This window comes from Mirounga angustirostris, unplaced genomic scaffold, assembly GCF_029215605.1.
Source record: "Mirounga angustirostris isolate CCGP_5_RB_7025 unplaced genomic scaffold, mMirAng1.0.hap1 SCAF_6, whole genome shotgun sequence".
Lineage (NCBI taxonomy): Eukaryota > Metazoa > Chordata > Mammalia > Carnivora > Phocidae > Mirounga > Mirounga angustirostris.
Genome location: NW_026991714.1, coordinates 58,331,689 through 58,346,946, shown reverse-complemented (window position 1 = coordinate 58,346,946; position 15,258 = coordinate 58,331,689). Strand labels below are relative to the sequence as shown.

The 15,258-nt window shown below is 42.7% G+C and overlaps 1 protein-coding gene and 1 long non-coding RNA gene across 2 annotated transcripts in view; one reads left to right on the top strand and one right to left on the bottom strand.

The window, feature by feature from the left end:
• The window catches only part of ADCY10 (adenylate cyclase 10), a 77,411-nt gene that overhangs the window by 10,592 nt on the left and 51,561 nt on the right, over nt 1-15,258 (bottom strand). Inside the window, exons 21-25 of the mRNA XM_045877538.2 lie at nt 8,755-8,824; nt 8,260-8,491; nt 6,340-6,447; nt 5,672-5,847; nt 2,051-2,207 (exon numbers count right to left, since the gene is read on the bottom strand). Of these exons, the coding sequence (XP_045733494.1) occupies nt 2,051-2,207; nt 5,672-5,847; nt 6,340-6,447; nt 8,260-8,491; nt 8,755-8,824 (743 nt within the window). The remainder of the gene's footprint in view (nt 1-2,050; nt 2,208-5,671; nt 5,848-6,339; nt 6,448-8,259; nt 8,492-8,754; nt 8,825-15,258) is intronic.
• Nucleotides 1,647-8,472, top strand: LOC135364743 (uncharacterized). Its single transcript, XR_010412353.1, has 4 exons — nt 1,647-1,773; nt 3,959-4,041; nt 6,094-6,167; nt 8,340-8,472. It is a non-coding gene; the product is annotated as an uncharacterized LOC135364743 (long non-coding RNA).

The following is a 15,258-nucleotide window of genomic DNA, read 5'->3' as shown; positions in this document are numbered from 1 at the left end:
GCGAGGTGGTCCAGAAAGGCCTATGAAGGAGGTGACCTTCAAGCTAATGAGCACAGAGCCCAGTAAAGGTCAGGGGATGAGCACTCCAGGCAGAGGAAATGTCCACTGCAAAGACCCTACAAAGGGACTGAACTTAATGTTTGAGGAACCGAAAGAGGTCTAATATGGCTGGGTTTAGTGGCCCAGGGAGCTACAGGAGGATGGGCAGAGGGCTATATTTGATGGGCTTTGTAAATATTTCTGTATCCTGGGCTATTGGAAGGCACTAATGCTGGGGACAGACTCCTGGCTAGGAATTTAAGCCCCTCCAGCATTTACAGTGCTACTTGACCATTTCCCTTAATTCCTGATCATTAATCACTCCAAGAGGAAGCTACTGCCCCAGAAGAAATCTAGACTTGATGTGCTTTTTTATAAAGGAACCAGATCATTCATTAGATGAACTGGATTTAGCTTAATAATTCCTTATTTTGTCTTCTGGAGTTTTCCACATCTAACCAAAGTTTTCCCAGCTTATGACTTTGTAGGGGCCAAGGGCAGGCTGCCCCAAAATGGGCCACTTTGGCATGAACATTATTTTGAGTCAAAGGCAATCAAAACCCAGCAGATTCAGGAAAAGCTTTTTTTTTTTTTTTTTTTTAAGGCTAAACAAATTTGTTTTATTTTTTTAAGCCGAAATAAAATTAACATTCATGTTATATTAGTTTCAAGGAAGAGCTCTTTGTCTCTCAACTGCCTGCTTTACTAGGAAGAGAGGTATTAACAGAGATTCCTCTTTACCTAAGGAATTTCTCTGCATAATAGGGCAACACCTTTGTTTTCCAAACATCTCCTCACCTTCCTGTTAACAGTCTTCCTCCCCTTCATGCCCTCAGGCCCCTACCCCTCTCCCTAGCTCAAACAAGCCTCATGTTGCCTCATTGTCTTTGGAATTTCATGTCTCCATGGATTCCCCATACATACGCTATTAAATTTGATTTTCTCCTATTAATCTGTCTCATATCAACTTGATTCTTAGTCCAGTTAGAAGGACCCTAAAGGGCAGAAGAAAAAATCTTCCTCCCCAAAAATTTAGACACGCAGTTCTGCCAGTGGGTCCTGAGACCATCTCAGGGAGTGCACAAAGAAGTCAAAGCTGCTTTCAGGATATCAAGGCATTATTTGTGTGAGGAAAAATGGTGCAAGATCAAAACAAACAAAAAAACTCGGTGGATTGTCCTGTCTAGTTCACTCATTAAGGTTATCTCTGCCTTTCATTGTCTTTGGGCCATTTTATAGCTCTGTATGAGGCAGAAAACTGATAATGTAAATTAGCCTCTTGCATAGAAATGTAAGTGTTCAGGGGAATCCATGTGATTATTGCCCCCATGACTAGACTAGTTTTGCGTCCAGTCATAAATTGAGTTCTCCTTGGAACCAGTTGTAACATCTCACTAATTTCTCAGTAATTAATGTGTTTAATAGGATCTTTGACATGGGTTCTTTTTGTATTTCTATGAGTCATGATTTTATCTTTTTTTAAAAAAATTATCCTTTAACATTTTCCTTTTTTACCCTCATTCTCTACTGGTATATAGCGCAGTTTTCCAGGGGCAACATCCCATGTTGCAACCGAGTGAAATTAGAAACAGACCGAAAATCCACCTATCTTCTATGAAGTCGGACATTAAGATATTTGCAGAAATTTAATACGTGCCACTCTTCTCGCTCAATTTTTTGTCTGGGGGAATTGGTCTTTTGTTCTTCCAGTTAAAATGTTAATTACGTTAACATGTAAGAGCTTTATTTTTCTTTTAAATACCTCAGTTTTTGTTTCTTATAATTTCGGTAGATTCAACCCATAAAAACAAAAAGCTTTGAGGTCCTCAGGAATTACTGAGTCTAAAGTGATTCTGGGACCAAAGTGTTTGGGATGCTGGCCTTGGCAAAACAACCCAGCCCAGAAGGGCTTTGTTCTACCCTCGCGATTCTGCATCCCTGTTGGCTCCCAGTAGGAGTTTCCCTCTAAATGAGATGCAGAAATTTAAAAGCAGCTACAACAACAGCCTACCTGAAAATCATCTTGAGTTTCCAGGGCCGTATTCACTTGCATCATAGCTGCTAGGTGGCCATAATACTTGTAGTGGAAAAAATAATTTAAGCTATAGATCTGCCACAGCAAGGAGAAGCACGCGATTTGCCTGTAGAGTTGCGCCAGCCTCCTCTTCCTATTAGAGAAAATACACACGGGCTAGAGAGGAACGCAGGTACAGAAGCCTCGCTCCCGGCTGGGAGGTCAAAGCAGGTGTGAGCCTGAGTCCTGCCTCCTTTACAAGATGGTAAAGTGCAGGCACATTAATTTTTATGAAGCACATTTTCTCCCCCACCCAATGGGGAGCGTAATACCTACTTTGTGATGATTAATTAAGATAATTTATGCAAATCACTTGTCCCCTGTCAGGTCATCGCTATTTATTTATTTATTTGAGAGAGCAAGAATGAGAGAGAGAGAGAGTACATGAGAGGGGGGAGGGTTAGAGGGAGAAGCAGGCTCCTCGCTGAGCGGGGAGCCCGATGCGGGACTCCAGGATCATGACCTGAGCCGAAAGCCGTCGCTTAACCAACTGAGCCACCCAGGTGCCCCAGCTCATCGCTATTTAAATGAAGTTATTTTTAAAAGCCCATTTATTTAATTCATCACATTTGATTCTGATAACAAGCCTGGAAGAAAGGAAGAAATAATGAACCCCATTTTATGCAAGCAGGTGAGACTGAGGTTAAGTGACTAACCCGAAGTCACACAGCTAGAATGTGGTGGGGCCAGGGCTCAGGCTCTGTCCGCTTCCAGCCCAGCCGTTCCTATGTGTCATGTTCTCCACTGAGCAGGCTATCAGGAGCTAGGCCTCAGATCAACAAAAGAAATGAACATTTTAACAATTACGTTCTGCTGTGATCTGAATGCATCCCCACCAAATTCACATGTTGAATCCTAACCCCCGAAATTAATGGTAACAATAGATGGGCGCTTTGGGAGGTAATTAGGTCGTGAGGGTAGAGCCCTCATAAATGGGGGTAAGGCTGTAAGGGATTTTATAAGAGATATAAAAGAGACCCCAGAGCTCTCCAGCCCCTTCCCACCATATGAAGATAAAAAAAAGTCTGTGACCCTGAAGAGGTCACAGACCTCCCCGACCCTCCCCGACCATGCTAGGACTCTGATCTCAGACTTCAGCAATAAATTTCTGCTATTTATAAGCCACCCAGTCTATGGTATTTTGTTAAAACAGCCTGAGCAGACTAAGACACATTCCAACAATGTAAAGGAATGTCACAGGAGATGGTGAACCTCCTGTGCTGAAGGTATTCAAGGGGAGAAGGACGACCACCTACAAAGAATGTTCGGGTTCTCAATCTTGGCTTCAACAAGCCATTTAAAAATGGGAACCTTATCTTTATGGTAAGCAAATTGGCTGCGATATTAGTGATTTAACAAAACCAAGAAAACAAAATATAATTAGAAATATTTATCAAAAAGCTGATTTTAAATAAAGACGAGAAAGGAGGAAGAAAGAGATATCCTGGGGGGTGCCTGGGTGGCTCGGTCTGTTAAGCATCTGCCTTCAGCTCAGGTCATGATCTCAGGGTCCTGGGATCAAGCCCCATATCAGGCTCCCTGCTCAGCAGGGGAGTCTACTTCTCTCTCTCCCTCTGCCCCTCCCCACCGGCTCATGCTCTCTCTCTCTCACTCTCAAATAAATAAAATCTTTAAAAGAAAAAAAAAAAGAGAGATCCTGGAGATTTTTAAAGAAGAATTCCAGGTACTTTCAATTTAGACATTAATGACATTGATTCTGTTGTGGAAATCATTTTTTAAAGCCTCTTAGGAAACAGCGTAAAATCCCTTACAGAGTAAGACATTCATGAGGGCCGTAGAAACTCTGACTTTAAAGTTGTTCCTTGTCCTCATTTTTGAGATCAGAACCCTTTGACCAGACGGTGTTGGAAACCCACAGCTCTGCAGTTTCTTCCTCAGCAGTACTTCCCCCCTTTACCCTCATGCAGGTAACTTCTTATTCCTTTCATAAAATGTGGCTGTTAACTAGGCTTGCCAGATTTAGGGAATGCAAACGTGGGATGCCCAGTTAAATTTGCATTTCAAAACAATAAATAATTTGTTTAGAATGCACATGTCCTAAATATTTGTGTGACATATATGTATCCTAAAAAAATGACTCGGGGCATCTGGGTGGCTCAGTCAGTGGAGTGTCCGACTCTTGATTTCGATTCAGGTAGTGATCTCGGGGTGGCGGGATCAGGCCCCACGTTGGGCTGGGCCCTGTGCTGAGAGCCTGGAGCCTGCTTAAGATTCTCTTTCTCTTTCTCCCTCTGCCCCTCCCCATTCACACGCACTCTCTCTCTTTAAAAAAAAAAAAAAAAAGAGTAAAAAAATGATTCATTGTTCATCTGAACTTCAAAGTGAACTAGGCATGCTGTATTTGATCCGGCAACTCTACACATGACCCAAACTCTGATTCCCTCCTACCTCTCAGAGAGATCTCTGCTGACCTCTCCCTGCCCCTCCCTCTTGGTGTCTCCTGAGACCACAGGCACCATTCCCAGGAGTCTGCCCCTAACCTGCAAAGGAGCTCAGCTCCAGCTCCTTCCCACCCCAGGCTCCCCCACATTTAAGGGAACACTTTTGGGGGAAGGCAGTGGGCTTGGGGAAAGAGCTGTAGCAACTGGCTCCTAGAAATAGCTGTTTGCATCTCAGGCAGAACCTGTAGCGAAACCACTACTGGCCTCTGCCAGCATGGGAGAGATGTCCTCTGTCAGCTCTCTAGATCCCCAGCTAGGTGGCATTTCCCTTGGCGCCGATTGGATAGGGGGAATATATCCAGAAAGTTTTATTGTGGAAAATTTCAAACATACACACAGTAAAGCAGAAAAATATCATGAACTACATGCATTGAACACCCAGCTTCAACAACTACCAATGCAGGGCTTGAACTCACAACACTGAGATCAAGGCCTGAGCTGAGATCAAGAGTCCGATGCTTAACCAACTGAGCCACACAGGTGGTCCCCCTCCCAGTATTTTTTATAGTTTTTTTATAGGCAAAATTTACATACGTTGAGATGTATAAATCTTAGTGGTTTAATCATGACTGATGGATACTCCCATGTAACGCACATTCCCATCCAGGTACATAGATGGGTGGGCAGTCTGCCCTCTGGCAGAGGTCTTTGGAACCTTGTATTTCGGTTTGAGCCAGGGACGATACCCAGCGTTGTAGCCCTGGATGGAAAAGGGCTTGTGACTGAGGCCCCAGGAGCACTGGTACAGCTAGCTTCCAGTGGAACATGGCGGGTCACAGGGATTGAAGGGGCGGACTAGGGCAGGGCACTGGAGCTCAGCTTGCAAAGGGCTCCCTGATGTTTTTGTCACCTGAACTCACCTTTTGCAAAAGCTGCTATGAGGTGTTCTTGGGCAACCCTCACCTCGCCTGGGAGCCTTCCCCACCAGCCCCCTCTAGCCACCTCCAGCCCCCTCCAGCACCAGTGAGCCTCAGGGCAGAGCCACCAGGCCTTCTTGCGCCCCCTAGAGGCCCAGGCTTTGGGGGCTGATGGAGTCTGTGTAGGTCTCTCTCTCTCAGGAGTGAGACCTCCAGCTCTTCCCAGCTCCTTCCCTTACCCTGGAGGTGAGCTCTCTTGGGCCTGTTGATTCACATAGTAAAAGTGTCTGTTTTTCTCAACGTGGGTGTGAAGAAACAGGGAGATTAAGTTGTAAGGAAAGATTCTGTTGAGCAGCTTCAGTGCTTTCCGCAGCATTTTCTTGGCAAGCACCATCTGGCCCATGTTGAAACAGACCTACAGGGAGAAAGGAGGAGGAGAAAGGAGAGAGGAAATGCAGTGATTCTGGACTTAATCGGTGTGTTCCAACAACACATATTCCTGGGATTCTTATCAAAAGGGTAACTTAAGCCCCAGGAACAAAATCCCCATGGGCCTGGCATAACAGTAAATGTTTGCAGATGAATGCTGGCTGACTGATGAGGATTTTGCGTCGAATCTTTATTGTGCATCATCTACCTGAGAAAATGTTTCCCCAAGCAGGTCCATGTTTGGAGGTTGTTAAAAAACCTTTCATAATGACGTCAGCCACGAGGACAAGGAAGATCTTGCTGCTGGTAAGTGAGGGCAAGGAGGTTTGAGTAGCGGGGCTTGATGTTCTGTGGTCTTGGCAAGGATTTGTGGCAGAGGATGGGAGGGGGTGCAGGAAGGACAGGGATGGCTTCTGCTTCTTCTATATAATGCCCCAGTGACCGGTAACACATGGTCATGTTTTTAATGGTTTCTTACCTGACCTTTGAGGCTGTAAAAGGTAGCAGACTCAAAAGTATGACTCCAGGATTTGTCGTCCTTGAGCATTTTCAGCAACCTCTCTCCCTCGTTCAAATATATGTATGCCTGCAGCCAGCAGAGGGGCACATTGTGTTGAGTCAGCGGGGGTCCGGCCTCTACCGAGCAGGGAGAAGCACCTGCTACCGCAGGACCCACTTCCACCCCCGTCTCTGGCTCTGGATTAGTAAGGGCCTCCAAACTCTAGGCAGCACTGGGTAGGTCAAGTTCCTGGTGAAGATCCTGGCCACCTGCAGGCCCATCTTTGTCCACTGGATCACTCGCTCGAGAGGATGGATCCAGGGCAATTTCTTCCTCTGAGTAATTCCACCCCCGATGGCCCCTATTTCCAACAATGTACCCACTGCCCCTGACAGTATCCCCACATCTATGAGAAGCTGGTCTTGATTTTTGGAATGAGTTATGGACATCGTTAGACAGGACAGACTTGAAGAGTAAAATAAGGCAAGGCGATATCCTCAAATTTCATTCAGCCAAAGGGATATGAGTGGGAGGCAGAAGAGGGAGACATGAGTTGACCTGGACCTACTAAATTATTTTTGGTGGGACAGAGGATGCAAATGGCACATTCTGGGTAACTTGCACCAGGGCTCTGCTTCCAATCATTGTCTTTCCTGACCATCCCCCATTCCCTGCTAATTGAGATGGGGGTGCTTAGCAAGTTGGTCCCCAAGGCTACTTAAACTTTCTCTTCTTGGGACTCACTGATCATATCCCCCTTTTCCATATGTGTGTGTGTGTGTGTATACATATATACACACATATATATTCATATATATAATATACATGGGCGACTTTCATCTTTCACATAAATACTGAGAGAACTGGGGCTTACCAACATTTTTAATGATTTAATTTTTAAATTTTATAAAAATCTAAGGTATGAAGGTTGATTAGGCTGCTGTGATCAAAAGCAGTTGTAAATATGGAAGAGACCACCAGGATGGGCATGAAGTATAGGCATGCCTATTCAGAAATGTGAGTCAGATGAAGCAGGGGCCAGAGGAGCATTTCCTAAAGTGAGCTCAAGCAATGTTAGTCTAGTCAGCTGCTCTATGAAAGTGGTCTAAGGTCAAGTAAGTTTGAGAAACACAGTATGCCCCAGAACTAGCCCGACCCTCTGGAAGATTTACCTGTATCTTAGCATATTAAGGCCATGAAATATTTGCAGTAAAGAAACCTATTTAGCTTTATTCAGCTCAGTGCTTCCCAACTTACTTAAGAATTAATCCTTTTTATTTCATTATACATACATCGAATCCCCACATTTCTAGGGGCATATGCCCTGGAATGTTATTTACAATTATCCCGGAGAAACACTAGTGTTTTGGTGGCCTAAAGGAAGTGTATGATAATTTAGCACAAATTACATGAAGACCAAAGTGGGTGAGCTCCTTTTGGGGAATCACAAGATGAAAGCCAGATTTGTACTTATCCAAAGACCTACAGGTATTTGTGCTCACAGGTATTTAGGGAGGACAGAAGGCAAATGCCACAAGGACATTACTGAGGAAGACTCTGCTGAAACAGAAGCATTGATACCAAGAGTCCTTTCTGCATCATTTTGGGAATGAGATAGGACATCCACCCCCTTCCCATATAGGCAGACAGTTCATGGCAAGTTTCTAAAAGTGGCACTATTTTAAATGATGCATAATGCTAGTTTCAATTTGTTCTAACTTTCATTTCTCAATCTCGGGTCATTTCCCTTCTCAGCAATTTGATTTTCAGAGGAAAGTGGTGCTGGCAGGAATCAAGAACATGAAGTAATAAAAAAAGCACCCTAGAGCTTCCCTTCGGGCACTGTGGTCTCTAACTTGTCTCAAGGGTGGGTGGGGGGGCGGGGTAGAAACACCTTACCATATAATTATCACCCAAGATGAGATAAGCAGATGTAATTTCTAGGAAGTAATATAAGGCTTTGTTGTTTTCTCCCAAAGCCAGAAAATGGTGGGCCAGAGGCATGATGACCATCTCTACGATCTCCTCACACTGGCAAGATTCCAGAGGAATGATGTCTTCCTCAGACGTCCTCATTTTTGTTATAACGACATCAAAGAAACTCAAGATCTTTTCTCTTATTTCTTCAGGACTGTCCAAATGCAGAAATAAAGAGGAGGAATAACTTGTAGCTACACTTAGTTTTCGATATGAAAATATCTTTAAAAAACTAATAAAAGAGCAAGATAATCAAACCTGATGTAGATGCTACTGACAGAACTCACCATGCACACACCCCAACATTTCCCCACTTGTACCAAAGAGGCCGAAAAGAACTGACCTGACAGAAGATTTTAACAGTATTCTGAGCTTAATGACAGTTGTTTATGCCTAAACAGTCATGTACGCCTGTACCTGAGATTTTCAGGAAATATCTCAGATTTCTTATGAATCTCTATTTTGGAAAAGGTGGTCTCTTCTTCAGCTAGAAAATAAACAAACAAAAGAGTTGTATGAGTCACGAAATGTTCCATGTGGCAGAGATGTTTGGTGTCCACCAAAGACTCTTGTTCCCCCTTTCCCGACACAGTGCCTGCTGCCCAGCCAGACTCTCCATTTCCCAGTCTCCACTGCGTCTCAGGTGAACCCACGTGATTCGTTTAAAATGGAATTCTATCAGAAGTAATATATGGCACCTCTGAGCTGAGATGGTTTGGTATCTTTTCCACACTTCCCTTCCGCTAGAGAGCAAATCATTGGGAGAATCTAAGGGATGGCAAAAGGACAGAATGGAAGGAGCCTGTGTCCCTGACTTACTGTGTTCAAGACCATTTGTCAGAACTTTCACTGGATCATTACATGGGCAGGAAAAAAAATTATTCTGTTTGTCCCCAATTCTTCCTCCATTGGGGAGGAAGAATTTCCCCTGCCGTTCAGAGGTCCTTATAGCTGAATTAAGAATCAAATTGACATGAGACAGATTAACAGGGGAAAATCAAATTTAATACATGTCAATAAGGGGAATCCGCGCAGACATGGAAATTCCAAAGACAGTGAGGAAACATGGAGCTTAGAAGAGCTAAGGAGAAGGGGAGGGGATCTGAGGATACAAAGGGAAGAAAGACCATTAGCAGGAAGGTGAGAGGAGATGTTTGGAAAACAAAGGTTGCCTTATTATGCAGAGAAGTTTCTTAGGTAAAGAGGAATCTCTGTTTAATAGCAGGCAGTTGAGGGGCAGGGAAGAGCTTTTTCCGAATCTGATGGATTTGGATTGCTTTTAATTCAAAATAATGTTCATGCAAAATGGCCCATCTTGGAGTGACTTGCAGTGGCTCCTACAGTGTTAAGCCACTGAAACGTTGGGGTTGGTTATAGAGGATAACATTTTCCTCACTAATTTACACTGCAGCAACTAAAACTACGAATAAAAGATCTGTTTCTAGTGGAGAAATATAGACATTTAAATATATACCCCAAAGGCTAACTAAAGGGCAGAGAAACTTGAACTTAAAACCTTCAGTCTATCCAGATTCCAATAGGTTAGAAAATTCCAGAAACAAATGAGGATGGTCGGATCTAGCCATTTCCCCATGCAGAAGGAAGGAAGAACCCTCGACAGGGGAAGGGACTTGTCTCAGATCATCTGTTAGGGATAGAGGTAGGACTAGAACCTAGGTCTCCCAGCTCCAAGGCCAATGCATTACTCCACAGATCTTTTAATTTCTAAAAATGCAGTTTAGGCACCTAGTTATCACCTTTTTTTGAAAGTCTTCTGTGCCCTTGTCCCCATAGATTTAGTGCCCCGACTCATCTGTGCCCTGTGCAGACCTCCATCCTGGTCCTTAGTGTTACACTGTGTGAGGAATAATTTGCCCACCTCTCCCCCTAGACTGCCAGCTAATGTATTTCTAGTGACTGGATGCTGAATAAATTGATTTATGCCTTTTTCCTTCTACTCTTCTAAATCTGTTCTTGTAAAGGTTACCAGTGGCTACCATGTTGCCAAATCCAAAGCTCACGTTTGTCCATATCTTACACCTCTCAGCAAGCATTAAATACAATCGACCACTCCCTCTTTTCACCAGGTTTTCTACCAACCATGCTCTTGGTTGCTTTCCTCATTGGCCCCCTGCCCACTTTGCTTTGCTCCTACTCCTCTACCAACATTCCCAATGTTGGTGAGCTTCCGTTTGGTCCTGGGCTCCCTTCTCTATGCACATTTTTCCTAGGTAATTTCATCTGCCCATGACTATGAATTCCAGTCACATGCCAATGACTGCCAATTGTTTAATCTCTGAGCCTGACATCTACCCTTAACTATAGATTCATATATCCAAATGCCTTCTTGGCAACTGTTGTTTGAATGCCTAACAGGCATTTAAAAATTAACATGATCCAAGCAGAATTCTTGAATCTCTCTTCCATAAACCTATACTCTGATATTACTAAGCATCAGAGCCATATATCCATTTTCTCAAGGCAAAAAACCTAGGCAATGTTCTGGATTCTTTTCTTTCCCTCATCCCATTCAGCCCATCAGGAAGTCCCATTGACTTTACCTCAAAACATACCTGAATCCATCTTCTTCTGTCCATCTTTACTATAGTGCCACCCTAGTCCACCACCAAATTTTATCTAGACAAATGTGAAAAACTGATCTCCCTTCTAGTCCAATTCCCATAATCTGTTCTCTACAGAGAAGACAGAATATGTTTTTAAAAACATGACTCAGATTTCCGTGGCAGAAATTGTTGGTTTCTTATCTCAACTCTATTGTCCTTTTTCTTCTTAGTAATAAAACTCAATTTTACTGAGGGCAGTTACATTTTCCAGCCTCCCTTGCAACTGGATATAGCCATGTGACTAAGTTTTGTGTAGGACTTCTAGAAAATTCCTTAAAAGGGAAGGAGTATCCCTTTCTTTTTCTTTCTTTCTTTCTTTTTTTTTTTTTGGTTTCTCTTCTTCTTCTAGTGTTAAATGTAAACATGATGGTTGGAGCTCCAGCAGCCATTTTTGGACCAAGAGTTTCTGATGATCATGAAGCCTTCATATTAGTCCCAATGATGAGACAAAACATTTTACATGAGAGAGAAATAAATATAACAGTAAATAAATTAAAGCCACTCTAGCTGGGTCCTTGTTACATGTAGCAAATACTAATTCTAATTAATACATCTCCAAAGTCTTCTGACCCACTTAAAATAAAAGTCAGACTATTTATCAAGGCCTATAAGGCTCTTTTATGGTTTTATTAATTAATCTGTTTATTGTCTATCACATCTATCACCAGCCTTCATGAAAATTCTAATATATGAGAATAGACACATGTCTATCATTTTCAGCACTATATCCCTGATACCTGGATCGTGGCCTCACACATAGTAGATGCTCAATAAATATTTGCTGAATAAAATGCACATTTTTTGAAAAAAATCAATAAGAAAAATAAAAATGCTTTTCTCCTTCAATATCTTTCTCTTTTTTTAAAAGATTTTATTCATTTATTTGACAGAGAGAGACTGTGAGAGAGGGAACACAAGCAGGGGGGTGAGCTAGAGAGGGAGAAGCAGGCTCCCCACTGAGCAGGGAGCCAGATCTGGGGCTCCATCCCAGGATGCTGGGATCATGACCTGAGCTGAAGGCAGATGCTTAACTGACTGAGCCACCAAGGTGCCCCTTTTTTTATGTTTCAAATTGTAATAGTGATAGAACGAGATGCAGAGACAAACAACATTGGCTAGAAAAGGAAACAAAGTTGGGGAGTACAAGATATGCTTTTTGTCATTCTATCATTTACCCCTTAGGTGAATCATATTATTTTTAGTTCTCAATTCTCTTCATTTATGAAGGACGTATTTTCTTAAAAGTTCCCTACTTCAGAGGGGATCTGTAAAATTCAAAAGGAAAAAATATGTACAAAATGCTTGTAGGCTCTCAGAAGAAAGGAGAAAAGCAAAGATACCACTTGCTCATCTCTTGCTTTCAAAGACCTAAAAATAAGACTTCAGGTTCAAGGTGACAGATTGAATTCTTTTGTTTATCTCCAGTACCTCCAGGTCCAGGACATTTCACCTTATTAAAATGAGAATAAAATAATCTTAAAAAGCACAAACCCACAATGTATAGAATGGAAGGGATCAATTCCCGTCTAGGGCCATTGTGCTGGCTATCCTCTCTGGATGATATGCTCCTCCCCAGCTGTCAGTAAGACAAAATCTCTCACTTCCTTTGTCTTTCTATGAATCTCACCTCTCAGTGAGGGCCCCCCTAATGGCTCTGCATTCCTAATCCCACTTGCCCTAGCAAACAAGCTTTTCAGTTTCCTTCCTTGGGGTGGGATTTACCCCCCATTACATACTGTAGATTTTTTACTTCTTCATTATGTTTTTTCCTCCATTGCTTCTCCACAATAGAATGAATGCTCTTTTGTTCACTGATGTATCCCACGTGCCTGCAGCAGGGTCTGGCACATAGTAGGAACTCAGTATTTGTTGAATGAGTAAATGAAATGTCAGGTGGGGTTTCAATACATGTTCAGAAGGCAAAGGAGTGAGAGGAGTGGTCTCTGATGAAGTAGGTAGAGCGAGTTGAAGGACAGAGCCCAGGAGGAAGCCCATGGACTGCAGATCTTTGGGGATCAAGACTTAAGAAAATAACTTGAGAAGGACTTGAGGATTGAGAGAGAATTGAAAAGAGAATCAAATTCCTCATTATCTAATTTACACCTAATGTCTTTGAACCTCTTCCAATTCCAGCTGACTCTTGAACAATACAGGGGTTTAGGGACACCAACCCCTTCGCCTCCCCAGCAGTTGAAAATTCACATATAACTTTTGACACCCTAAAAACTTAACTACTTAACAGCCTACGGTTGACCAGAAGCTTTACTGATAACATAAAGTTAATTAACCTATATTTTCTTTTTTTTTTTTTTTTTAAGATTTTATTCATTTATTTGACAGAGAGAGAGACAGCGAAAGAGGGAACACAAGCAGGGGGAGTGGGAGAGGGAGAAGCAGGCTTCCCGCGGAGCAGGGAGCCCGATGTGAGGCTCGATCCCAGGGTCCTGGGATCATGACCTGAGCCGAAGGCAGATGCTTAACGACTGAGCCACCCAGGTGCCCCAACCCATATTTTCTGTTTTATGTATTATATACTCTATCTTTACAATAAAGGAAGCTAGAGAAAAGAAAATGTTATTAAGAAAATCATAAGAGAAAATACGTTCATAGTACTATACTGTATTTATTGAAAAAAATGTGCATATAAGTGAATCTGCACAGTCCAGACCTGTGTTATTCAAGGGTCAACTGTATGTCCTTCACCAGTATGACCTACAGGCACAAGGTTCAGGGATAATGGACAGAGACTCCAACCAAGACAGGATATTATAAAGAAGACATTGCAAAAAAGAAAATTATCCTAGAAACTCGAGGAAAAATAAACTTTTGTAAGAACTCAAGGGACACCTGAGTGGCTCAGTCAGTTAAACGTCTGCCTTTGGCTCAGGTCATGATCCCAGGGTCCTGGGATCAGGCCCCACACTGGGCTTCCTGCTCAGTGAGGAGCCTGCTTCTCCCTCTCCCTCTGCTGCTCCCCCTGCTTATGAGCTCTCTCTCTCTGACAAATAAATAAATAAAATCTTTTAAAAAAGAGCTCTTTTTTCTTAACATATATTGCATTATTTGTTTCAGAGGTACAGATCTGAGATTCAACAGTCTTGCACAATTCACAGCGCTTACCAGAGCACATACCCTCCCCAGTGTCTATCACCCAGTCACCCCATCCCTCCCACCTCACCCCCCACTCCAACAACACTCAGTTTGTTTCCTGCGATTAAGAATTCCTCATATCAGTGAGATCGTATGATACATGTCTTTCTCTGTTTGACTTATTTCACTCAACATAATACCCTCCAGGTCCATCCACGTCGTTGCAAATGGCAAGAAGAAGAAGGTAGAGGGAGGGGAAGAATGAAGCGGGGGAAATCGGAGGGGTGGACGAACCATGAGAGACGATGGACTCTGAAAAACAAACTGAGGGTTCTAGAGGGGAGGGAGGTGGGAGGATGGGTTAGCCTGGTGGTGGGTATTGAGGAGGGCACATTCTGCATGGAGCACTGGGTGTTATGCACAAACAATGAATCATGGAACACTTCATCTAGAACTAATGATGTAATGTATGGGGATTAACATAAGAATAAAAAAAAATAAATAAATATAAAAGAAGAAGAAGAAAAAAAAAAGAACTCTTTTCACAGTATATTACTTGGTTCTGTAATGCATAGCATTTACATGGTCTTTGTAACGATTTATCAAATGATGGTCATTAACAATACTGGGGGAGAGGTCCTGAGGAGTAGTGTGACAGGGGTAAGTCCTCACCCTGGCATGCTGTATCTGTTCACCAAAGTAAGAAGAAAACAGATAATGTCAATTTGTTTTTTTAGTATATGTGCTGCCGAAGCGAGCACAATGTCAATTTGTTTTTTTAAAAAAGAAAACTGTATAAACACATCATTTTGTTATGGAGGCAATGACCAGAAAGAACAGTTAAGATATTCGCCCCTGAGATGTACTGAAATTGTCTGGGGCACTAGGGTTTGAGATTATTGTTTCTACTGTAAAACTTTTAGGGAAAATTTTAAAGTCCTTATTTAAAGATGTCTAGTTGATAGGCTTTTAAACAGGTGAAAAGTTCTGATAGGAGAAATAGTAGAGCTTTGGCCTCAGGCAGGTGGAGGGGCTGACAGAAGCGTAGACATTACTCAGAGACACAGGAGGGCACAGAAGCACCCGAGTGAAACTGCTAAGGTATATTGGAGAATCCAAAAATAACTGAAGTTGCTTTCTTTGACAGCCCTAGCCTGCTTAAAACCATTTGGGGGGAGGTGGGGAGCCTGGATGGCTCAGTTGGTTG